Below are 26,521 nucleotides of genomic sequence, written 5' to 3'. Positions count from 1 at the left end.
AGATATTCTTTTCAAGGACACTTCAACAAAACCTCAGATGATTTATTTTCTATCTTTGAGTGTTGACTAAGTGTGAATGTACAGTATTTATAGCTGGCGTGATTGGAAGACACTGAATATTTAATTAATAATCACTGAATTTTGTATTGAAAAAAAATCACAGCCATCAGAATAGATGCAATCAAGACTGATTTGGTCAGAATAGATTAATTAGTTATTGATGGGACACAAACTACTTTTCTTCAGAAGTGTTTTAATCACCGCTGGTACAACACGGTAGCTGTAAGGAGTGCATCAAACTGTCTTTACCTTAAGGGTCATTTCACAAAGACAGATTTATTACATATCTTATATCAAAACATTGTAAGCTGCACCAATTCATTTGGCTTCTGGTTCAAAGAAAAAGCTTCAAGACAGCAAGTCTAAAGTTGTCCTCCAGTGCTGTCATTTCTGGCTAATTAAAACTTACATTAACAAATTTGAATAAATTGCCCGTTTAAAAAAAAAACTAAACTAAATTTCTGAATGAGACAGCTTGAGCAGCACAGCAGTTAAATGAATAAGTTGTTCCGTAAACTTTCAGAAGCTACAATTGAAAGGTCACATTAAATAGTAGGAAAGACAATCGCATCACCATCTGCACTGGCTGGTGCAGCCTCACATTGGAGACCAATAAAATGTAGGCACCACCAGAATGTATTCACATCAGTCTCATGATTAATCACAAATCAGAAAGTTTTAACTAAAATTCCAGATATACTTGTATTCAGTTTTGTGTTCGACAAGATGAAGTTCATTTCAGTACTTCATGCTTTAAAGGTCACAACAATCTGAGGAGTTGCAAGCTAATGAACGGGGCAGAAATAGAAAAACCAATGTTCCGATACACCAATGTTTTAATTTTGGAGGCTTTGGGGGAACATTGGATAATTTACCTCACTGGGCCTGAAACATGACATCAGTATTAACTAGAACTTGAAGAAAAAGTGCCTGTGATCATTTTGAAGCATCTTTGGTACATGCTGTGAAAAACAAAACTGCACAAGCAACAGGCACGTGTACATATGGCTTTATTTATGTATTTCACAAACAATCCAAGAACTTATGAGACAAATGTGCAGGAATTGTTTTTGCCATTTTATTTTTTTCCTTCACATTATTGCTTTACAGTAAAATGCATTGTTGGATATGTCCAGTATAGCAAGACAATACATTCATATAAGTTATACAGATGTCCTCAGCAATTTTCTAGTAACTAACTTAACATTAAATATTTTTAATTCTTAACTCCATCACGTTGAGCTCACAGTGCATCAGGTCACATTCAATCAATAAGCAAACATCAGATCTCTCGTGTTCATTTCCAACATGTTCTAAACTGTGCGCGTTTATTTTTTTAAAATACAATTTCAATACAATCTGGATTTATGCAGAGCTACAACAAGTATGGCATCTGAATTCTATTTTCCCCCTCCCTGTCCTTCCCCCAAAAGTGACCATTGGTAAGAACATACAGTACACCATTTAAGATTGGGACAAAAAGAGGAGCCGTGTTTTTGCCCCTGTTGCGGTTTTATCAATCAAACCTGGCAACCAGGACATGACCACATAGAGCAACAACAAAAATACAGAAGAAAAAAAAACCTTAACACTGCACATTCTGAATCAACTCAAGTACAGTACAAAAGTGCCTTCCCCACAAAAATAAGAAAATAGGTCATGTATGTACAGAAGACCCACTGAAAAGGTTCAGGTGAAGGAAGGGAGATATACATGGATGTCAGTGGGCATGTAGGAGTCTGTAGGCCCTGTGTGGTCACCTCCATCCCGTAAACCCCAATAGAGCAGCAGCTTAAGCGGGTCGAGCTTTAAGGAATTAAAGCCTGCTCCCACCAGGTTCTTAAAAAGTGACAAAGTCTCAAGGGCACTGGAGGAAAGTTGTCCACCTGTTCACGCATTCCCTGTTGCTGCTCTACTCCTTCAGCCAGGGTTGTTGAGTTAATGCCCTTGAGTGTGTAAGAGGGGAAATCAGATTTCCCACAAAGCCGCTGTTCCAGAAACATCCATCCCTTTGGTTCAGTTCCTCAGCCGTCATAAACGCACACCTGTGAGCTCACAACACCAAGTACTACTAGAGACACCGTCAACATCTCCACAGGATCCCCCATCTTTATATGGTAACCTTGCAGGGGTCTTCTATCACAAATTCTTTACATTGAATTTGCATATACAAGCCAACAATATGGCAGAGGAATATTGTCAACACAAGCAGTGCCCACACGCTTCAGGTTTTAGTCTCTGCACCACACTCGTGGACTCCTCACAGGCGTTTTTGCATGACGTTGAAATGTCTGGTTTGCAGTGTAGCTCGTAGCTGCCAATTTTTGTAAAAGTGGGTCGGGCAGTTTCCATGGAGATGCCCAGAAGCCCTCAGCCTTGCGCTCTGCTGAGGAGGAGCTGTGTTTAATGTCCCAGCATGCACTGCAGACAGAGGCAGGTGTGCTCACGGTGTTAACAAGGTTCCAGTCCAGAGTCGAGAGCCCAGTGTGAAAAATGTAGCCTGAGCACATGCACACGTTATCTTGCACACACACAGTCTCTTATACACTGTATACACCCATACAGAAGGAAGCACTAGTTGATTCAGAATGAGAGGACAGCTGTTAAAGTGCAGTATCTACATGTAACTCAGAGTCATGAGACTGTCACAATTGCCACCTTTTGAGTTGTCCATTTTCCCTGATAGACAGCTGTGGTTGGAACCCCTGCCCTACAGCACACCCTACTGATAATAAGTTGTTACAGCAGACAGTGTTGAGATGATGAGAACAAGCCACCTGATGTTGACAAAAATCAGATGCATCCCATAGATCTGGAGCCAGTTCCCCCCCCCCTCAGAAATTGTGCAGAGGGGAAACCGAAGCAACCTATTACTGAATGAAAATATCACTGGAGCAGAGTTGCCACCATCAGCCAGAACACCCCCCCTCTGAGTTTAATTCTCACAGCACAAAGCAGGAAAAGCATTTCTATGTGCAATTTGTTTCAGTGAAAAACAGGCAATGTCCTGTTTGCAACAAGCTCTCTTCCATTTTAGACAAGACCTTGTTTAAAAAAATTTTAAAAAGTGTTTACAAGTTTACATTGTGCAGTGCTGCATATTCATAACACCCCCACAGCCAACCAATCTGGACTGCAATATGACAAAATCTCTAAGAAACCACAGCCCATTTGTTTAAGCTGATGAGGGTTAAGAAGAGTTGCACAGGGTGAGGGATGTGAAGCACTAACAGTATTTGCTCCCTGATGCCAAAAACCATGCCAGGGGAGTCTGGCCAAGGTTGGAAGAGGGGAGCTGCCAAGGACAAGGCCCTCCTTCAGGGGGTCAAGAGGTAAAGGGAATCATACTTTTTTCCCTTGGGTGCTGGGGAAACTTAGTAAATCTTTTAGGAATGACTTCAAGGAGACATGGAGATTTTGATTTGAAACAGGGTTTGTGGTAAGATTTTTTTTTTTCCCATTCAGACTGGTTTGGTTTGTGGAAAAGCTTTGAAAATACTGCATGGAAATCTACAATGTGACATTACACACCAACAACCAACAGGGGCACTTATGATTTTGGAGGTCCCCGATATCTAAAGGCATGCTAGATGGGTAGAAAGTTAAACAGGTGCACAGAGAAACCAAAGACTTTACTGCAGCAGTGTGCAGTGTCTGAAATAATGGGCATAAAGGAACGGCACCGTGTGACAAGAGGACAAATTATAGACACAGAGCTGAACTGGGGTGCAGATAGGTCCAGTATTACTGAAAAAAAAGTTGGATGAGTGCTGAGGTTTTGGTAACCGAGGCACGCTGCTGTGCTCTAATCCTCCATGCACATGGGCAGGTTGACAAAGGTGAAGACGTTGTACTCGATCATGATGGAGAAGCAGAGGAAAACGGCATACAGTACCAGAACATAGATGCCCAGCTTCACATCCAGCCTCCACTTATTCAGGTGGATCCCCAGAACCTGCACACAGACAAAACATCCGAATGGCTTGAGTAGGAACTAGTCCTTATGTGAAGTGCATTAACTGTGTAAACAATAGTGATCAATGGCCATCACCAACAGCATGGGGAGCTGTAGTCTGCCAGCGGAAGCCTCTGCAGAGTTAATGGTTCCTTATATAATTAACATTAGCAACATATAAAGAAAATACCAGTAATGTAGTGCGCAACTGTTGTGAGGTTGTTGGCTAATTGCTAACAGTTAGCCAGCTTTTAGTGTTAACGTTAAAAAACACTGAAGGTATAGTATGTTCTTCTTGGGGGAGCTCCCCAGTGGGGTAGGTCCTAGAACTGTCCAAAATCACCTAAATTGTACCAGAACAACAACAACAACAAAAAAAATTAAGAAAATTTAACACTGCATCCAAAGATTTCTCCCACAGCTAACCATCTTAACATGCAAATCTAATCTTCAAATGCATCATTTCCTGTGCAAAAACACATTTTTCTTTTAGGAAAAAGCAGAACAACATTCAGGAAGTTGTGCTGCATTCAACAACAGATTGAAATGAAAGACCTTTGTAGAGAAAAGGAACCAGAAGGACTGTTTTTTTCTCCCACTTCTAGTCACAAAATCAGACAAGATTTTTCACAGGGAAGACAAAGTGCATCAGTCGGTGATCAGAGCGGTCAGACAGGGTTATTTAGATAAAAATAAGTAAATTGTTAGTTTAAACACATAAGATGCACTACAGCAGTAATGCAGGTTGTCTTCCTGGAAAGTGGTCGAAATGTGGCACCCGTGTAAACATCATCAACCATTTCTCACCGTTAGGGCCACAGAGCCCAGAAGAAGCACCACTGAGTACAACAGCCCCCGACTGTTGATCATTACCTGCGACAGACAAGACAAAGATCAGAAATATATCACCAGCAGATATTTTCTCATTATTCAGTGGATTTTGGCTGTCACTCCTTAACACACAAACAGAAATAAGGTCCAGGCTGTTCAAAAGCAAACTAGCTCCTTACCTCTGACCCATAGTTGACACACATGGTCTGTAATGCCCAGGGAACGCCCAGACCCACTAGAATATCAAACACGTTACTGCCAATTGTGTTAGACACTGCCATGTCTCCCAGACCTGGAACAAGACAAAGACCAAATGAAGTGAGATATGAAGTTTAATGCTCGACATTTAGGTCAAATAAACCTCTTCGTTTCTAACTGAGGATTAACATTTTAGGCAGGTTATCCCATTCTTAGAGTTAGAGCCAACACACACGACCAGTTTGGACTGTCACAGCAAAGATTAACTAATTTCTGAAGACGTGACTGTAGATTGATGCACACAATTTGATTAATTTAAAAATCGACAGCACAGTAAGTGGTGCAAAGCGTGAAGCCACCTTTTATTTGTTGTGATTGTTCATTTTAATGGCTCACCCAACTATCCATCAAGGATTGTAATGCATTCTGTTTTAAGTAATACTACATAATCTATGACTTTCTAAAACAGGGACCAGTAGGATTAACTGCATTATCTATATCTGCCTCTTTACTGCATAATAAAAACTAAAAATGTTTCAGAGGGAAAGGCGTACCTTGCCGAGCCACAATAAGACTGGCTATGCAGTCTGGGACACTTGTGCCTGCTGCCAGGAAAGTGATGCCCATGATGACATCTGGGATTCCCAGGGTATAACCAATTATAGTGACCTGAGAGAAACATACAGTGTCAGACCTCAAAAATAGCGTTCTGTTTGTCTGAAAGCGATAACTCGTACAGTCTGGGTATCTGCAGTATAAACCTGTACGATAAACTGACAATACTGTTAGAAATTCACTATCACATCTTCCAAGGGCTCACGATGTCTTCAAACTGCTCAATCATCCAAAACAATTCAATTAACAAAGATATAAAACAAAGAAAAGCAGCAACTTAACTTTTTAAATTAAATTATCAATTTTAAAAAAAGTGTTAATTTTATGTTGAGCCACTGATTTGTTCCATCATTTCAGCACAACAAGCCTCAGATGTCCTGGTAAATGCCTAGTTTCTGAAAATCTAACTTCTTGCTCTCCATGCATAATTATGAAACTCACCATCCAGACCATCAGGTAGGAAAAGACTGCAATCCAGACAGTCGAAAGGATGAAGGACAACATGAAGTATTTCTCCCAGCGGGGCTTGGCACAGTTTGGGACAGTTAAGTACAGCAACAGGAGCAGAGGCCATGAGATTAGCCACTTCACTTTGCTGCCAAAATTCCCTGCAGCAGAAATACACAAGAGATTTCTGTTATAGTAAAGATTTTTCTCACCCAGATCAAACACTACACAGTATTTTTTTTTTTTTTTTTTGGCTTTTCATTCAAACAACTTCATTACTATGGTTGACTTAAAAACAGGGCGCTGTGCCAGATTAAAGTGCCAACAACAAATACATTTTATTTTTGCTCGCTTATAAATCGCCTTATCTATGCTTTACCTTGATCCTCAAATTTGTTGAGGCAAACGGCTAAGGCTGAAATAATAAAGCTGTTTTTCCTGTCATATCTATGGTTTTGTTGAAATGAGGAAAATTAAATAGAGTTTAATAGATATTTTCACTTCAGGTCAGGCAGACGATACCTCTGCTTACGTCAAAGCCAGGGATCCATTTCCTTTCATCACTTTTTGGTTTAGTGAAAAGGACAAGCATGTCCCCTCCATCTGTCTCATAGCACACAAACACCAATGACTTTTTGAAAATACCTTTTAGCCTAATGTAATGCAACAATGCATTGAAGAATCTGTCTGATTTATGCTAACCCTTTAAATAGCTGCCGACTTGATGAGCAGCCCCACTCAGAGCTGTCAAACAAGTTAGACTGTATGACGAATCTGAACAAAGACCTCAATAACTACCCAAGGGGAAAGAGATTAAGCAGATCAAGCAGCTCTGTCCAACTACAAAGTCCTTTTAAATGTTAACACCACCTCAAGTTCTTAAAATAAGGAACATGGGAGGACATAAGATACAGTATATAAATAAGACATGTCAAGGATGTGACAATTTTAAAATTATATCTTTTTAATTGGCTCCAGCTCCCCCCACAATCCTGTTCAGGATAAGCAGCATAGATAATGGATGAATATCTCTTTAGTATCCATTCATATTTGCCAAATTACACACTTGTCACATACTTGGAAGATGAAACGGTGAGATGGTGTCGTTTTCCTCTGCCTCAGTGGGTTTGTCCTCCGGCACGCTTCCGTTCTCGATTTCAATCTTACCGTCAATCACTTGTGTCTCCACGCCATTGGCAGCTTGGACCAACTTCTGGCGCTTTCAAACAAAAAGAAACTAAGTCAAAGAGCACATGAGTAACTTGCTGCTTTCACGGCTGCACTATTTTTAATGCATTGTCATGCATGCAGTCAAGAGGAAGAACAAATGCATGCATGAGCAAGTTAAGGAGGCTCTTTGGGACGGAAACTAAATTCAGAAACAAAGCTGAAAATAGTACAGCGTGCACTCCAAATAAACTTAACATATAGCAGCAGCAGCTTCTACTTGGAGCAACACCACCCAGCTGTACCTCTGTAATGATGAGGCGACTGGCCATGCGCAGACGTGTCTTGGGTCCAAAATGGCTGGTGACCATCACACGGAGACCGGCTTCTGGAAACCTGAACTTTGAAGGACTGGAGTTCATGAGCTCATCCCCCATCCCCACCGAGCCACGACTGTTGTTGGGTTTGACTGAGAAGTGGAGGGATATGTTAAAGATTTTTTAAAAATATACATTTAAATCAACAGACTGTAGCGTAGCAGAACAGACAAAAATAGAACTGTACTTTTATCCCAAAAGCTTTATCATGCTGTTTTGGAAAACTTCATTATTTGATTACACACCATTGTAGCATCCTGAAGTGTACATTTAAAAATTTCAAGGCCAAATACAGATGTTTCAAACAAAGTAATCATCAAGAGCAAAGTACTGGGTTTGTAGTATAATTTTTATAGTCCGTAGCTCTACGGGGTCCTGAGCTAAGTTAGGAATAATACTGGATGCTGAACCAGAGCTATTTTGTTACCATGTTAAAGTTAAGGCTGCACCAGGCAGGTTTTTTTTTTTTGTGTCAAACTATACTGTATCCCTTTTACACTAAATCACAATGTGGCCCAGGTGTCAACACAAATCAAACTTATGAGGTGTCTGCGTACGTCTTCTCTAAACAAGTTAAGGTGCTGGGGGCAGTGGGAGGGGTGTCACTCCTATCACTCTGCTCCATCACCTTTCTTCTGCAGCTTAGAAATTGATGTTGGCACCTTCATGTTTGTCGTCTCAACAGAAACCAGGGAAGTGATTCTTGGAAGTACTGTTTGATAGAGGACACCCAAGTGTTGTCTAAGAAACAAATTGTGAGGGCTCATCATATGTAGGCTTGGACCATTTTAATTCCACTCTCTTAAAATGTGTGTTGGGCCAGATAGGAACATGTACAGTAATATGTCATCACTGTCCAGGAAGATCCATGTCACAAACTTTTCATGAATGAGTATGTTGTGACAATCCAATTGCAGATAATCCATTTGGTTGTTAGATGGAATTTTTCTAACCCATCTAAAGCACTGCAAAGGATACATTATTTTAACAGGACAGTGGAAAATCTTTCACCTGTGAACACTATGTAAACCTCCATAATTATGATATAGCATGGGTACATATGTAACTATGAATGGGATTCACAGATCTGCAGAAAACCCATGGCTTCTTTTGGGCTCTTTCACCATCCTCAATAGAAACAGTCACACATTAGCTGGATGGGTCAACATGAGGGTGCTGTGCATAGATTCCATGAAGTCTGGGTGCTGAACTTCAAATTGCCTGGTGCTGCTTTGAAGTTTGTCTAACAGTCGTGAATATTTATGGGCCGACCGAGATTGATTTCAAAATCTGTGACATGGACAATTTTGTCTCTGGCAGCTTTCAGCTGGCTGACATTCAAACAGGGTCACATCTTAAAATATTTTACTGGCATCCCATGATTCCTCATTTCCACTAACTATAAGGTGCAAGGTACTGTATGTGGGATAAACAGTTCTACAGTACAGGTATTAGTTTAAAACCCAGTCTTAATTTGACTTATGCATGCAAAAAAAATGCACATAAAATAGTGTAAAGAGAGCTGGTATAAAACACTTCCCGCTTGTGAAATTCATTACCACTTCAGGAGCGAGGGGGTCTACGACCCTGAGACCAGCAGGAGAAAAGTACTATGCAAGCAGCAAGAGCTGGCACACAGCAGCACAACACTGTTGACAATAAGCAAGAATAAGTTTAGTAAGGCTAAACAGACAGGCACGTTAATGCAGCCAAAGTGGGAAGGGTTAAACCTCCGAGGAGTTAAATGTCACTGATTAGAAGCTGCTGAAAAGATAAATAAAAGCAGGAAAGGAAGAAGTGGAGAACCATGGTTACAAGGATAACTCACCCAAAGTGTGAAAGATATTATCAAAAAAAGGTTCCCGAAGTTTTTAATATGTTTAAGACCCCAGACAACAAAGCCCCTTGACATTAAACTGAAGGAAGATAAAAGAGTAGGACTGCTATTCCCATTTAAAAATGGGAGAATTTCCTTTTGTGGCCACTGTATGCTCAGATAAGCTCTAGTTATCACCCAGAAAAGGATCAAATTAATGGAGGAGCATACAGAGCTTTTAAAAAGGAGGGAAAAAAAACACAAAGGGAAGTTTAACAGTTCACTGAGATCAGAGAACTGAAATTTGGTTTGGAAAGATAAGCAGTCTACTTCTGCAGAAATCCTTTAACTGAACAATTTGACATTTTGGGAAAAGCTTTTTTTTTACCGTCTTGCTGAGAGTTTAGAAAGATCGATACCAAGGTCATTTGTACTTACAGAGGTGAAAGTACTTAAGTTCAGTTTTGAGGTATCTGTACTTTGAGAATTCATTTTCTGCTACTTCATATGTATTTGATCATTTTAGCCACTTTTCAGAATCAAATAAACCAAATACAGTATTACCAAAAAAAAACATTGTTGATCCTCAGAGGGAAATTTACAAGCTGCCCAGCAGTAACTCAAATTATGAGTAGGCTAGTGAAAATTAGCACCAAAGCTGCAGCCTTAAACATGTACACAATGTATCAGTAAAAATAAACTATGAAATGCATTAATGTGAACTGTGCTACTGTGCATTATGAGTGCCTTAGCATTTTGTACACAAGTTGTTTTGTTTTTTTTTTTATTAATACTTTTGCAATTTTACTTAACATTTTGAACTAGGACTTTCATGTAATCAGAATTTTTACACTGTGATAAGGTTACTTTTACTTAATAATCCGAGTACTTGGTCCACCACTGGTATGTTTGCTTGCCTGGCTCTGATCTTGATTATTAAATTTGTTCAAAAACCAACTTGTGGTTTTGCAAGCGTTATGTGCCGGACCATTTCTTTGCCTGGCTTCATTACCTTGGGACAGAGCCAGGCTACTACCCATTTCTAGCCTATACCATATGCTAAACTAAGCTAATCCTCTATTGGCTGCACACAGAGAGTGGGATCCAGCTTCTCATCTGTCAGTAACAAATAGCATTTCCCCAAATGTCAAACTATTATTTTAAGTAAATTTCAGCAGAATTCAGTTGAAGAATTCAGGTAAGTGCAGCAAAAAGGAGTAAAGTTTAAAGCCACAGACCCTTTAATAGAAGGAAACGCCCACAGTCTTCCGGGGGAAAATCAATCTTGAGCAAAACAATCATGGCTATTTCTTTTCCCCACAGTCCAGGATTTCTTATTTCAGCATGCAAGATCCAATTCATTTCCGGGCAGGGAGTAATCTTGAGCACCCAGCCTGTCTGATTAACCTTACCTGCAGAGAGTAAAGGCGATGACGGGTCGTCATCCCAAACATAGTCATAACTAGTATTACCGTCCTCCATCTCACTGCTGGCTGCAGCGTTACCATTGGCCATGTTCTTATTGGACCTCCCCATGAAAAATTTCTGCATGCTGGAGTTGAATCTGATAAACAGAAGGAAAATAATCCCTAAATTAGAAAAGCTGAAACAGTCGAGCCCAGAGACCAAAGAGAGGGGAAAAAAAACCCAAAAGCATTTGGTCTCAGAACTCGATTTGTTGTAGAATAGAGATTATTTTGTACAGACTGAAAAGTTTATAGCCTTTTATTGATTTTGGGCTTAAAACGATTGAGTTAAAATATAAATCAGTAAATACAAAAGTTGGATATAGGATTCAAAGAGTGCAACAACAAATATTTTCATACTTTTCCTTCACTCGTCAGTCAGGTAAAACACTGGTAGCTAAATAAACAAAAGGCTGTAAAAGATGACGGGCCAAAAGTACAACAGATTACACCAATAACACGTAAAGTATTAAAACTAACATTTCATACACATCCACCATGAGTTAAGTTAAACACAGGCAGCTAAAAGGCTGCAAAGATGATAAGAACAAGTACAAGATGAAGACAAGAGACGTGGACTTAAACATGAACAATGTTGAAGACAGAAACATGCTGTGTTTTGAATAACATTTTGTACATTAATCATGTCTAATCTGATTTGACATGCAAAGACACAAGAGCCATCTTTGCAATTGATTTTGTCACTACATTTTTCCCCAAACGGCAGCATGTGTGCTATTTGAGGAATATATCACAGCCGAGCCCAGTAAGGTCACCTAAGGTCGCACTATATAAAACCCACTCTACTCCATTTTGCCTGGAAACGCCCAAAATGGTCAGCAGATATTTTGGGAAAGGGGAGACAAATGACAACATATCCTACAGTAAGCACTTCTTTCCTCCAAATGAGAAAGCAGAGGAGTGATCCAGCTAAGCCTGTGCTCTTAGCCACTGCTGGGGTAGAAAGATTAAACTCTTATGGCAAGGAGAGAGCAGGCTGCTGCTGAGTGCAACACAGATTACCAGCTGGACAGACAGCGGTACGGGACGACAAGGTTGGCATTATAGAATCTGGACTACAAAGACAAAAATATGGTGTAATAGAGTCATCTGCATTTGCTCAAACAAGATGATGTTGACAGATACAAGAGACAGAAGGAGGAGTTCTCATGGAGACTGTAACCTGACAATACATAGGTCATCCAGTTAACCATAATTAGAGTTAATTATCTCAAAAGCACTGAAACGGCCCACCTGGAAAATGTCATGTACCTTTTAAAAATTTACATATAGTGTGGAAATTTAAATATTTAGTACAATTGTCAAAGACAAGGCAACATGCTGTAATATAACTGTTCTAACTGGATAACATGCCTCATAAAATTTGCATTCTGTTGTAAAGTAAGTTCAGCACCACAAGGCTTCCCCTCCAACTGGAAACCCCCTCATGAAAACTAGTTATACTTGGCAACGCACAGGTATCAGTATACAATAGTGTGGCATCTTTTTTGATGGAGACGCTCAGCTTGTTGTGGTGATGTGCACTTCAACAAGAACCATTTAACGAACATGCAGAACTCACTTCATGATGAGGATGTATCCAGCATACATCACCACCAGCACCAAACTCTCCCACCTAAGACAGAGGATGAGGCGTGAAATCAAAAACAGGTTCAAAATGGATTCCACAACTTTTTTTTTTTTTGCACGCTGTGTTACAGATGTAATTACAATTACCATTTCTAACCAAACTCAGTAACCGGTTAACGAGAGAGAGTGAAAACATGTTTAGAAAATTGGAAACTGAAATGTATCATTTCCAACAGTATTCAGACCCTTAATTCTGTACTTTGTAGAAACCCCAAGTACAGCTTCAAAACTTCTTGGGCAAGTCTATATGTGGATTTGAGCAGCTGATCCTATTCTACGTGACAGAGCCTCTAAGCTCTCAAACTGGCTTCTGTATATTCCCTCTATTCATAAAGGCCTGATTGATGGAGAGCTGCTGAGATGGCAGGCTCTAATTCTGCAGAGGACTTCTGAAGCCAAAGTACTCTGTGGGCACACCTCGCTTCAGAATGAAGAGACTGTGTTTTTTTCCCCCAAACGATAAGGAAATTCTTCCTGATGAGTGCTCAGGTTGGGGTTTCACGTGTGAACTCTCCAGTAGCACAAATACTTTCTTGCCCAGTTTCTCAGTTTGACTGGAAAGCCAAAAAGTCCTGGGGGTTGAAAACATCCTCCTTTGATTTGACATTTATTGAGGCCACTCTGCTCCTGGTATCACCCAGTAGTTTAGAAAGGGTTTTGTTCCATTGTCTAGATCTGCGTCTCACTACTGTCACCATGAATTATAGTAAACACTCTCCATTTAAAATTAAATTACAAACAGAAAAGGGTTCAAATATTCAAGTTACTGTATATCAATATTTTCAGGTCTTCTGCTACAACCATTATTTAATTAATTACCAAGAGACAACTAGCAGTTGAAGTTTGGGAGTAGCAACTCAGCCTGGCATTAAACAAACCAGGAAATTCACAAATTGCTCTCAGACCTTATTGAACTAAATTGAATTTTCATGAACTAAAAACTGGAATTTATTTATTTTTATTTATTTCTTTGAAAAGTCACTGTTTAATATACAGTACAGTAAGGACACATTTAAAGAGAAACTTACCAAACTATCTTCTCATCATAGATGAACTGAAAAATGAAGGGAAGCACTTATTTTAGACTAGAACAAACAAGACTCAAAGAGGAAAGTCACAGCTGGTGTTCAATGCATGTGGTGAACTTGTTCAACTTACTGCAATCAAAGCCACAACAGACAGGATGTAGTAGAAAGAATCCCTGAAAACAGCCCACCAGGTCAGCACCACCACCTGTGAATTCACAGGTAAAAGTCACTTAGAAATTTGTGTAGAATTGTTTAATACATACCAAAAGCACTTAATGCTTCATGTAAATGGCTTGACTGTAAGCGAAGTTTCTAGCCTGTTTACACCTCCATCATTTAGTTCTCAATTTCCTCTAAAACAGGTTCTCAGAAAAGTAACTGAAGCAGATGGCTTTGTTTCCCCTCAGCAAAATTTCTGCCACACATGTGCTACTCTGCAATCTATAAATAAACAGAATGATGCAGCCGCAGCAGTAAGTCACCCTCTCTCACACACACACACACACACACACACACACACACCTGCCCGGCGAATATCCCGCAGACACCAATGATGCAAAGGATGTTGAAGACCGCTGAGCCAACGATTGTCCCCACCCCCACATCACCATGGGTGATGAAGACACCTGCACACAAGGAGGCAGCCAGTCAAAATTAGTGGTGACACTGACCATCTGGAAATGTCTAGGTGTACAGTGTGTGTATTTACCAATGATGGATGCAAACAGTTCTGGTGCTGAACTGCCAGCAGCCATGAAGGTGGCTCCAGCAACATCTTCACTCAGGTCTAGTTTCTGCAGAAATTAAGCATAAAGGGCTGGCTTATGCAGACAACTCAACATCGTGTAACTAACACTGAAAGATGCCAAGGTCCAAGTACCTCACAAATCTTCTCCAGCGATGTCACAAAGTACTCATCGCATGTTATAGCGAGGGCCAGAAACATGTACAGTGCCTAGAGACAGAGCCAACACAGTCAAGTTTACAAAAAGTGTATGCGTGGCAAGGGCAACAGACTGAGAATACAACCATGTGCATCTAAATAAATACACCCATAATCACTTGAGCTAACAGAGCTAGTCTCCTGCTAGAGGACGGATGAAGGGGAATCTTAAAGCATCACCCATTTAAAATCAAACCAGCATTAAATCTAAATGCGAGTTCAGTGACAAGCTGTTTTCCCCATCTTGTGAAAAACCTACAAGATCTGCATACTCCTATCGTATGGGGGGGAGGGGGGTTTGTCAACCTATTTTGGTAGTCAAGTGATATATAAATTATAGACCAGCTGTGACATCATCACAGTTTCACAGCACTGGGAGTGCTTTGCTCTATGCAACCCACAGGGGGCAGTGCAGGACCACAGTTATGAGTGGGTGCACTGGATTACAGCTCACATATTTGAAATAAGACCTATGCTGTTCTGAAAATGTCAGTGTGTCACCAAGAAGCATTTTAATGTTACAAGAAAAATCAAACTGGATGGAGCACAAAACCCAACAGATCATGAGGTTGTTAATGTCGGTGTATCTCACTTCTCATTAAAGTTAGCCCACCTAACCTTCTGGGCTTTAAAAGCTGGCAAAGCAGTTGTTTACTATATGAAAACCTCACTCCATCTCGAACCAGCTGAACTCCACCATAGTGATAACTGAGGACAAAGGTATTGCAGGTGCAGCTTTTAAAAGAGGTCCTCTTACCGCCACTATGTGCAGCAGAACGGCTCCCATCTTTCGCTCATCATTGGTGAAAACGTCATCAGGGAACTCGTGTATTGCTGATGAGACAGAGAAAATGTCAGTCACCACACATTAGCAACATGTCCTCACCCTTAAGGACAGTGAATTCAAGGACTTAATATTTCCAAAGCACTGAAAGGGACAAAACTTTGTCTGAAAATAATCTTCAGCCTGAATTACATCATACTGCAGAGAAACCAGTGAGTTCATACCTACCCCACTGCTGCCAAAAAGGCTTTTTAAAAAGCTTGTGCTACATTAAAAAGGCGAAAGCCGTACAGAATAAAAAGCAAACAGGCAGAAGAAGCCCCCCCCCCCCGGCGGGGGACCCGCCTTCCGGATCCCACAGTGCACCTGCCTGACAAAACCCAGCACCTATTGGAAACAGCCTCTGTCTGACCTCTCGCTGTCGGGCCTGGGCTGCATCTTAAACTCACAATGCCAATATGATCACTAACTGAGGTTGGGTTGTTGGCTTGCTAACATTTACTAATTAGCATTAATCACAACTGTCAAATGTTTTGCAGGTATTTAGTCAAACCAGAAAGTTGAAACACTTAAATTTTGACTTTATAATGGTTCTAGATGTAGAGGATCACCAGATAATCCTGAGGGGAATATGAATGTCTTGACCCAAAATGGCACAGCAATCTATTCAATAGTTGTAGGTATATTTCACTCAATCCCTTCTTGAGATGTTTCAGTTGCTAGTGGCACTAGAGGAAAAGTCAGAGGATCATCATGGTCAATTTATTCTCTAGAGATCATGACCCAGGAACCATGAGGACATTTCATAATGGACTGACATAACTTGCTGTGACTAGTGCCAAGAACGTGTTTTAAAAAAAAATAAATAAATAAAAAGCTGAGTGCACTGCTGTGGTATTACTTATGGACTGTAAAAATTCAAAATGCAACAAAGCGCAGTTGCCTGTGCCAGCACAACAATGTGCTTACTTCAGGACGTAGGCAAGACTTTGACTCAAAGTTGAACACTGCTCATCGGAGACTTCACACTGCACCTGTCCCAGCCTCCCGATGGCCATTTTTTTGGGATATTCAATGGCGCGCACACACACACACACACACACACACGAACCAACACAGCATTTGGAACACCGCAGAAGCAAAATTAGATACACAACAGGATGCAGTCCAAACCCGCTTAAATCAACTGCATGTCTCCTGGATTTCATTCAATTACATCACATAAATGGAAATGTGATACAATTTGTTATCGCTATACATCATCCAACACATTTTCTTTGCAACAGCACCAAGAGCCATGGATACCAAGACACCACCATACTATTCCTGGAAGAGGGACGCAAATTAAATCGTTAATCTAAAATTAATCTAAACTGATTTATACGCCTTGTCACAACCAACACTTCAGCACTTCACAGTGCAATAAACGCACCTGGTTGGATAAGGGGACATAAAAAAAAATTAGATGCGAGTAATACAAATTATGAACTTAATACATAATAAACTAGAGAAGCCCTTGGGGGAATTAGAATCTAACAGCAACACCGACTGTGACAGGGGGCTCTAGCTCCTTTAATTTTTGACAGGTTTACGCGGAGGTTTACGAACAAAATGTAGTGGAAAGCTGACGGCCTCGAGCAAAAAGGTGCAATCAATTACAAGGTTTGTCAGCTGTGCCCTGAAAACAAACTGATGCCAATACAGGAGACTAAACTCCTAGTGATCTCTCAGACAGCCCCAAAACCATACATTAATCAGGCTGCATTTTATGCTTCTGAAAAATTTATAAAATAAATTAAGAACACGGAACAGTATCACATGTGAATTTCCTGCTGTCCAAGCCTTTTCACCCTCTGCTTTCATGTTCAGTTAAACACCCTGTAGGTCTGCCATTAATCAATAATTGATGCCATTGCCATCAATCTTCTTTAGTTACCCGGTGCTATATACAATTAGTTCTGACTCAGAGTGTTAAAAATAGGTGATCACAAAGATGTTTAAAGGGCACCGGCACTGGGACAGCATAGAGATGACAGGCAGGGGTCACCTTCCCATCTCTATAAACAGTCACCCAGACAGCGTTTGTCTGCATCTCCTCATTACAGAGGTCACACCGGACATCAACATGCCTCCACAGCCGTTTCCCCCACACACAGGGACACGACGTACACACAGTAATGGGCCAACACACAAATTGCTTAAGTGGTGCATCTGAAATGAAGTCCACAAATAGAATCATAAATAATACCCAGCTAAATTGAATGAAATGTCACTTTGACAGAAGTTGAAGGCACAATGTTATGACGCATCATGGATGTACAGAGACAGAACGCAAAGCATCACGCTCTGAAAACCAGTTAGCCGTTTTTAGAAAAAGAAAATAAAAACACACACCTAAAACCAACCATGTGGTAGGATGCACCATCAACAAAGTAAAGAACCCATAGTTAGTTTTAAAAGCTGCTAAACAAGACGTGAGGTACTAGCGGGAATAATGGGGATCCTGGCGGCTTGCTAGCAGAGAGTCTTTGTAAAAAGACAATTGTTAAAGAGGCACCTTCACTCAATACAAAGTAAATTGAGTGAGAGGAACCCCCGGTCTATTAAATCCTAGATTTTAAAAAAAGAATCATCATATAATAAACAGCTGAGTAAAAACAATATGACATGAACAAGATGTTTTGGCCGAGTGCCTGGTGCTACCTACTGTCACAGTGCAGCCAGGTCATTAACAGAACACAACTGAAGAGTGATTCAAGAGACTCTTCAGAGCAGAATGATTCCTGGGGGCCATTATTAGCCCATTAGATAATTAGCTTACTCCAGTGAGCTGTGTGACATGACTAACAGACATCAGCCATTCTTGTAAACAAAGTCAACACTAAAAGTCGCCTTATGGGAAAATCTTTGTCACACAGAAAAGATAGATTATAGAAAGCTCAGGTGTTTAGTTAACCCACCACACACACACACACACACACACACACACCCACCCCATTATCCTCCTGCAGTGCACTCACATGATCAAGTAAGCACTTTCAAAAAAAATATCACATTTCCATGACGTCCCAACAGCCTTTATGAGCCCGTGTTTATGACGGTGAGCAGTCAGGCTGTGGGCGACCCAGTAAGCTCATGGATTAATAAACCAAAGGGAACACCGCTGTGAAACATATGCACTCAGCTGTGTAGAGGAGAAACAGGGATACAGCGCCTTCAGGGTGATGTGAGAACACGGCTACTGCGCTGTTGTGACTATACGGTGCACTTTAAGCCTGTGCTTTCTAGTCTCAATTTTAATGAAAACAGTAAGTCGCATTACCCAAAAGCACAACAGAACAAAAACTGAGAAATAAAAAAAAAAAAAAGGCAGCAACTCTGATGCTGAACGAGGTGAATGGATAAATAGAGCTCAGGCGTGTTTAGTCCGCAGAGTTCAGAAAGTGCTTTGTGCAGGTGCCTGTGCTCCCCCCTCTCTCTACACTGTTTCACTGCTGCCATGCAAGCAAGGTCAGTTTCCATTATGCACAGTAGCATAATCCCATTTTATGTGATTCCCTTTTAAAAAGCCTCCTTCTGGCGTTTCCCTGGAGTTGACAAACCTGCTTTCCAGCGTCAACTGGCTGTTACCCGCTGGCAGCTTTATACCTCACGTTTGCCGCCAAATTTCTTGCCTGCTTTCCCCCAAAAATAACTCGGTAACAGCCATCCCACATTTGCCTTGAATGCTGCTGCCTTCTTTGAGCCAGCAGCAGAAGCCATGTTCTACCCACTAAAAAAAAAAAAAAAACCAATACACTGCAGCACCTGCAGGCCAGAATTACCCAAAGTTCCTCTTCACCCCTACATCTGCTCATGCAACATGTGCATCCCCTGTTCATGAGCAGATTACTACCATATTGAAAACCACAATAATCACATCCCATTGGATTAATTCATAGTACAAACCAAGTCACACAAAGAACTCTGTTGTTCATCTCTGCTGTTTGCATTTACATCCATCAGGCCAGTTATGCCACTTAAGTGAGAGGTTTTAATATACAGCCTGGAGGACCCCATAAAACATTTCTGAAATAAAAGCAGCTATTCATTTTGTTCTGAAGCTCACTATTGACTGGGAATGGATAATCTTTACGTAATGCTCCAAACATGGCACATTTACCCAAAACTCAACACCCCGTGACGACAACGTCACATTCTCCATTGCAACCTTGGATGAAACTGAGGCTCAAGTGCAATTGTTCCATTCATCATCAATCGATCCTCTAGCAATCCCATGATGAGGAGTGGCATGACTCGAGGTCTGCATGTGATAGCTGTGAGAACTCAGGGCGTTAGCTCCTTGTAGTGTGATTCAATGCTTTTGCAGATTCTAAGAATGCATTGTAATCAAGGAAGGAGCCTAAAAAGAGAAAAGTCCCTAAAATTGTCATTTTCTTCATACACCAGTTTGTTGGTGGTATGACGCTGAAACTTGTCCAGATAAAATTCCTTACAAGTAATTTTTTGCCTCCAGGGCACAGTCAAAACAACCAATATACACCATGGCATACGTTTTAGCTAGTATTTGCAGACTGCACACGTCTTTTTGGCCACTTGATACATTTATGCCCAGAATTCACTCTGTTTAGCTCCACTTAGATCACCACCAACTTCTGAGGGTGTGGGGAGTCTCGCACTGACAAAATGGTAAAAACATTTAGTATCCATAGTAAATAACCTCAGTCTTCCACACCTACAGCCAGAGCAACCCACGCTGGCCACAGCACAGGAATCAGTCGGCCGAGGTGAACAAAGTGTACAACAGGATTATTCACAAGACCAAGACGCGGGAACAGAGAGTCATATGATCAGCTCACACTGATGAGGCAGAACAGTGGTGGTGGTGAGATACTAGAGCAAAACGATAAATGTGTGGAATGTCAAGCACAGTCTGGTGCCTCATGTGAATGGAAAGAGGTAATCCGGGAGGGATGAGGAGGGAAAACTGTCCGGCACAATCTTATCATTCGGTGCTCACTTCAACCGAACCCCACTTTGACTCAGAGAGTTCACATTTACATGGTCACAATTCTGAATACTTCAGTATCGGTGGTGTAACAATTGTTGCTTTGCTTGTTTTTTTATATATATAAACTGAAAAACCCTGGGGAAGTCTGCCTATTATGTCATTACTGGTCGCAGCATGCAGTTAGTCCTCCACTAGGTCTCTCACTCACACACACACACACACACACACACACACAATGCAACACTTCAAATTACTTCCAAATTGCCTGTGCCCTGGTGTCATCTTCAGTGGGCTTGTCAAATACACACAGTAATACAATGCCCAATATAAAGTGGCAGCATATTTAGCTAAATAATAATTCTCAGGTGTTTAAAAATAAATAAAATAAAATCCACCATGCACATCTCTACATCACGATTTCCTCCTCTAGGTGTGGGGGTCGTGTTTCTGCATAACTCAAAAAGGTACTGGATGGATTTGGATGAAATCTTGGAGATGTATGGTACGGCTTACAGACCGATTGATTAGATTTTGGTGCTGATCTATCATAATTAGGATGTATATTTTTAAATTATTAACCATTGTGAGTGCAGGGAAGGCTGGTGGTATGCAAGCTCCCTTGTGGCCAGATTGTGCTCCTGTGTTGCTGAGCACATACACAGCTGGGGAAAGATCTAACCTATGTAGCAACAGCTGGACAAGAGTCTGATGCAGAGATTTTGAGCCAGGCTTTTTCTCTTTACCATCACCTCACAGGTTGACGAGTACAATCTCACTTTGCTTTTCCATTGTATTCTTCCCTGTCAGAATGTGGCAACTTTGTCGCTTTGACTTGTAGGGGTAAAACGTGGGCCTCAGGAAATCTCATTTTTCTTGAATAACTTTCAAACTACTAATGAGATCAAAATCCAAATGCCAGCAGTAGGTTTTCATGATCAAGCAATCATATTATGAGAGCCAAACCATCATGGGAATATTGCTTTTATGGCATTTTGGAGAAATGGATTTTCCCCTTGGCAGAGGTCTGCACTGTCTGGCTTTAGACTGACGTTTTTGTAAAGGAAAAAGCAGGTGATCCCTACATTCTCTACAGCCGTAAGTACATACAAGTATACCCTGGGAGCTTTAACGCCAGAATCACAAAAGGCTCATGTGAACCTGTGGTGGAGGAAAGAAAACTGGCAATACAAACACGGGAAACAAAAACAAATGACCTTACTTGTGCACCGTCTTGGTGAATAATTTCATTAAAAATGTAGCTGTAACGTTTATGTAGCCTAATGCAGAAGTCAGCAGCGACAGTGTCAGCACACAGTCCAGTATAACCAATTATATAGAATGCTGCTACCTTTAAGTGTAGCACAGAAGCTGTACCATAATCAATACTTGAACCTTTTAATAGACCTTTCACTGTTTATTGCAGTGCAAGGGATCTAAGCCGAGTCAGTACAATATAGATCCAACAAGGAGGTGAATTAAAGCTGCACATCAACTCAAACATCATGCTTATGGAATCTTAAAAGTCAGATCTTTCCTCTCAATACATCCTTTTAATACTAGTTTATGCAGTGGTCCTCTGCATGAACTGGTGGATTCTGAGCTGCTGCATGAAGATCATTAAGCTTTTTGAAAAGCAAAACGTGTACATTTGGGGAGTTTTTTTTAATAGTTCAATGGATCTTTGATGAAGGTGTTGCACTGATTTAGTCACTCTCCTTACTGAGAGAAGTTGAGACTATTTCATTGGCAGAAAATTAAATTAAAGCACATCTGTAGACCCCCCCTTGTGTTTGTGAGCAATGATATTGACATTATCACTTATAATGCAAACTGGCCATTTACAGATACAGCAGACACGAAGCGATACATTTCTGTCCAACCAGCAAATAAAAGTCCAGCACTGATTCTCCATTTAACTCAGTTTTCATGTCCACTAACTCCTGATGGAAATAGACTGTGGCTCTTAAATGTTCCACTATGTTCAGCAGCTAGTAGCTAAACCGCCTTTTTGGTGCTAGATTCATTGACTATTTGCATTTTGAAAACAGCCACCTGCTGCTTGAAGACCAGAAACCTAAGACAGCTGTGGAGGAAAACCGCTATGTCAGATGGTAAAATGCCTTGTTGGTTTGTTTGACAAGCTACAGTCATCTTTCTGCAGCATATTTAAGCAACAGTTTGATAAAAAAAAAAAAAAAAAAAAAAAACTGATTGCTAATGCAGCTTTAATCTCAGACCTGGCTCTGAACAGTTCTTTGCCTCCGTTTCGTTGTCTGGTTCTGAAGCCATTAGCCTTCTCCCCCAGTGTTCAACATCTGCATGTCCCTCCACCACCATCCCATGGCCTGAAATGGAAAAACAAACAAAGCTTTGATTATTCGACATTCACATAAATACAAGACTGCAGTGTGCAACATGTTGGAGGTTAATGCTAAATATCTCCTGCTATGATCCTAAAAGGCCTTTTTCTTTTGCTGCAGGGAAACCTTTAAACTCCATTTTGCCTATTCTAAATCTAACATGGCCACTCTTGCATAGAGTATGTTTGACTCAAAACATCCATGATCATTAGTCCAAATAAGGTTGCCTTTCTTTAATCTCTTAAAAGTTTCCATTTATGTAGATGATATTTTCCATCCAGCAGCTACAGGAACATGTCATAATGCAGCTGCTGTGCCATTATGTTTTGGGGTAGGGGAGGAGGAGTGCATAATTTCATTAAAGTGCTCTTAAGCCTCTGTAATGATGACATTAAATAAAAAAAAATATTTAAAAAAAAAGACTGCTTTTTTTTTTAAGTATTATGGCAAATCATGTCAAATAGGAAAGCAATTTTAAACTTTCAATTTTTATTAAATAACACCATACAAACACTACGTTGAACCAAAAAACCAAAACTAACTTGCTGCAGGATAATTAGGAGTGATTGTCTGTTTCATTCATACCAAAGTCGTTCATGTACAGACATCTGTCCCATTTTGGTTGTCAAAGACTTTGTGTGTAGCAGTGGCTTACCATCTTAGGGTTTAAAATATTCTCCCTGCAACAGCGAAGGTGATCAATAGCAGCCAGGTTTTTTTTTTTGGCTGATAAGCGCATCCAGTAGTCAGAGTAAACAGCACTAGGTTAAAGCAAATCGCTCCAACCTGTTTTGTTCTCGTCACCAAGCAGCTCAGTTTCACTCTGCTTTGTGTCGAATTTTAATCCAGCAATGCAAACAACAAAACACTGTCCAGCAATGTCAGGGGAGGACACAGATGCCAATTTGTACTCGTAACAAACACACAGACCCTAGCGAGAAACCACGTCATTCCCAACAAAGGAATTATTGGTAGGGAACTGGAGCTGATCTTTTACATTTACACAACTATTGGTGTGGATATGGGTTAGTTTTTTTTATGGCCAATTGTGCTTGACAATCCACCTAACTAACACTTCCAGGCAGTTATGTGTGGAATCACTTAACTGCAATGAAAAACTTATGCTTTTAAGACACAGAAGACTTGACAAGGCACAACATCTGCATGTTTGTGTGTGTACTGGGGCCATTCACTGTGCTGAGCTCACGCTGCCAAACACCCGAGAGGAGGAGGAAAAAAAAGACCTGATCCTGTCAGTACTTCTAGGCAAGCTAGGGGTGAATTAAAGGCTGCAGTCTGTTGTGGCTATGCAGTTGCTGACTTATGCTACATTCACTTTCTTCTCCCCACCAACTCATTTTCTCAACTCTCCATTGTCTATAACATTTCAGAAAATTTCATAAAATGCCATTCATAAAGTCACAAGAATCCAACGTGATCCATCAGAATGGCTTGTTTTTATTCTTGCCAATTGTCCAAAACATGACAGCGTTTACCATCACACATTAAAGCACATCTGGCAAACTGGAACCACTGAATATTTGGCATTTTTTGCTTTTAAAGATGTCTGAAAAGATTAGTTGATTATCAAAATAGATTGATTTCACATCGATTGTCTCAGGTCTACATTGTACTCCAGCTTCTTGCATGGGGTCAAGAGGTCAACTCCTTGTTAGTGACTGATGGGATGTAAAAAGCAAGATTTAGACTTGCCCGTTGTTGGTGGAGGTTTACTTTTCTGTCTGCCTTCAAGTTGCTTTATAGGTTGCTCTGTTAATACTGCACGCTGAATAAGACCTGGTGAAATTCTAAAAACTGCAGCACAAAAAGGCACCAAGCACATTAAATCTACTTGCTAGCTATGGAGCAGAAACATAATGGAGTACACATCAAGCAGACTTTACAGAGTTGCAGAGGGACATGTCTGTGTCTTCAATCTATACTTCAGCTTTGTTCAATAAAGTTCAGGGGATGGACCAACAGCTATCCGTCAATCTTGCTGTGCAAGTACTCACATCCCTGTTACCAAAAACATCTTGCAGCTACCTGTCAGAGCTCGGCCTTACCCTACTTCTCAAACGCACCTGCTCTATCCTCCCATGTGGAGCACCATCGCACACAGTTCACACAGTCAGTGTGATCACCATGCATGATGGCATTTTGTGCCCCCACCCCTCTTTATGGAGATGCAACCAAGGAGAAGTACATCAAATCCCAACCATCTGGACCACTCAGCACATTAACACGTCACTGGCAATCAAACGGGGTGGCAAACACAGGGTACAGGTTTCTCTGTGCCGTGACAAATGGTTGTTCCTGTTGGGATGGCAGCAGGATTAGAAGAACACAGCTATTCAATTACAAAGATCTGATTATGGTGAGCTCCAGTTCTCACATGTTTAGAGGGGATTTCTGTTGCTCAGACACCATCATGTATGTCACCTTGAACGCCTACCATCACCACCACTGCTAGCTGCTGGCCAAACAGCTGATATTCACAAGAGACCGTTTTTTGCTCAATACCCCCACATGATAATCACTGTACCAGTCACCCAAACTTTAAAAAAATGTAAACAGACGAGCCATTAGTGACTGAGATCTGTATGATATCATTCCAGAATAATCTTTTAAGCCTCTTGTTGGTTTTAATGTAATTAATAAAACTCCAGACAGGCCTACATCAGATTTCTACTGTCAGGTAGTAGTTGTGGTGCATTTACAGCTGCCCTCAGCACTCGGGGCCTTAGTGGTTGCAGGTGGATGGACCCCACTGGTCTGGGGCTGAAGTTTATGATTAAAGCACAAGGGAAGAACAAAAAAATATTAAGTCTTTTTTTTTTTACAAAAATACCCGATTTAAATCAGGAATACTGCATTGTGGCTCAGCCGGGAAATCTTAAAATTCATCTTGGCACTGAACACGGTCTTATTAACAGTAGTGTCCACTGGCTGTGTTTTGTCCAGTTAAACACTGGTTCCAGTGGTGTGCCTGATATCATTATGCACCAGCAAGCTTTAGATTACATTAATTGTATTTGAGACTGTGCGGGATGATGTGCGTGTCAGCGTTTTCACTGGCCTGAGGTAAGAGGTTTGACATGTGCTCACGAGAACGCATGTTGTCTGGAGTGTGTCTGCCTGCATGGGGGCATCACACGCATCACGCATGATCAGGCATCTGAATCGTTTGCCCCGCACACACCAGCTATGATTGCTGCTACATCTAAAAGCGCCACACTGTTTTAAACCGCTACTAAATGATAGCCAGTGGCTTCTGCGTAAAAATCGGTTGCCCTCGATCGCCATGCGGAAACTGGTGGGGTGACTGAGGTGATCCGGTGCGTGGAGCCCCGGGCCAGACGCGATGATGCCAGCATTAACCATGATCCTGTGCTCCAGTGTAGTGTGTCCCTGGCGCCAGAAAACAAAAGATTTCGGAGAAAAAGGACAAACGCGCAAATAAACCACAACCTAACAGCGCTCGTTGTGGGGTCGTTACTTGATCGCTGTGTGCATGTGGAGCATGGAGGTGTGCATGTGCCGTGATTATGAGCCTGCCCTCACATTAAACGTGCAGCTGCCACGGCGGGCACACTGCGGCACATACGAGCAAACAGACACGGAGATAAAATTGCTGTTAAACGACAGTAACGCAGAGCTGACTTTCTCCAAAGAGTATGGGCCAAAACCAAAGCCCCATGTTAATAAAGCCAACCACACTTCATCTAAAGAAATCCAAGAGGCACCGTATACACGTCTGACAGGAAAACAGCTGAAAGTGCACGTGAATATAGCGACTGGAACCTATGCCTT

General features: G+C 41.1%; 1 protein-coding gene across 1 annotated transcript in view; it reads right to left on the bottom strand.

Annotated features, from left to right (window-relative positions):
• Nucleotides 1-1,550: 1,550 nt before the first annotated feature.
• Nucleotides 1,551-26,521, bottom strand: part of slc24a4b (solute carrier family 24 member 4b) — a 26,007-nt gene continuing 1,036 nt past the window's right edge. Inside the window, exons 2-17 of the mRNA XM_020603978.1 lie at nt 22,586-22,693; nt 15,311-15,387; nt 14,491-14,565; nt 14,320-14,404; nt 14,133-14,236; nt 13,741-13,815; nt 13,611-13,636; nt 12,515-12,568; nt 10,939-11,030; nt 7,579-7,742; nt 7,184-7,325; nt 6,101-6,267; nt 5,599-5,713; nt 5,026-5,138; nt 4,823-4,888; nt 1,551-4,015 (exon numbers count right to left, since the gene is read on the bottom strand). Of these exons, the coding sequence (XP_020459634.1) occupies nt 3,866-4,015; nt 4,823-4,888; nt 5,026-5,138; nt 5,599-5,713; nt 6,101-6,267; nt 7,184-7,325; nt 7,579-7,742; nt 10,939-11,030; nt 12,515-12,568; nt 13,611-13,636; nt 13,741-13,815; nt 14,133-14,236; nt 14,320-14,404; nt 14,491-14,565; nt 15,311-15,387; nt 22,586-22,693 (1,613 nt within the window). The 3' untranslated portion in view covers nt 1,551-3,865. The remainder of the gene's footprint in view (nt 4,016-4,822; nt 4,889-5,025; nt 5,139-5,598; nt 5,714-6,100; nt 6,268-7,183; nt 7,326-7,578; nt 7,743-10,938; nt 11,031-12,514; nt 12,569-13,610; nt 13,637-13,740; nt 13,816-14,132; nt 14,237-14,319; nt 14,405-14,490; nt 14,566-15,310; nt 15,388-22,585; nt 22,694-26,521) is intronic.

The sequence above is a fragment of the Monopterus albus genome, unplaced genomic scaffold (genome assembly GCF_001952655.1).
Source record: "Monopterus albus unplaced genomic scaffold, M_albus_1.0 scaffold63.1, whole genome shotgun sequence".
NCBI lineage: Eukaryota > Metazoa > Chordata > Actinopteri > Synbranchiformes > Synbranchidae > Monopterus > Monopterus albus.
This window is presented reverse-complemented; position numbering and strand designations above follow the sequence as displayed.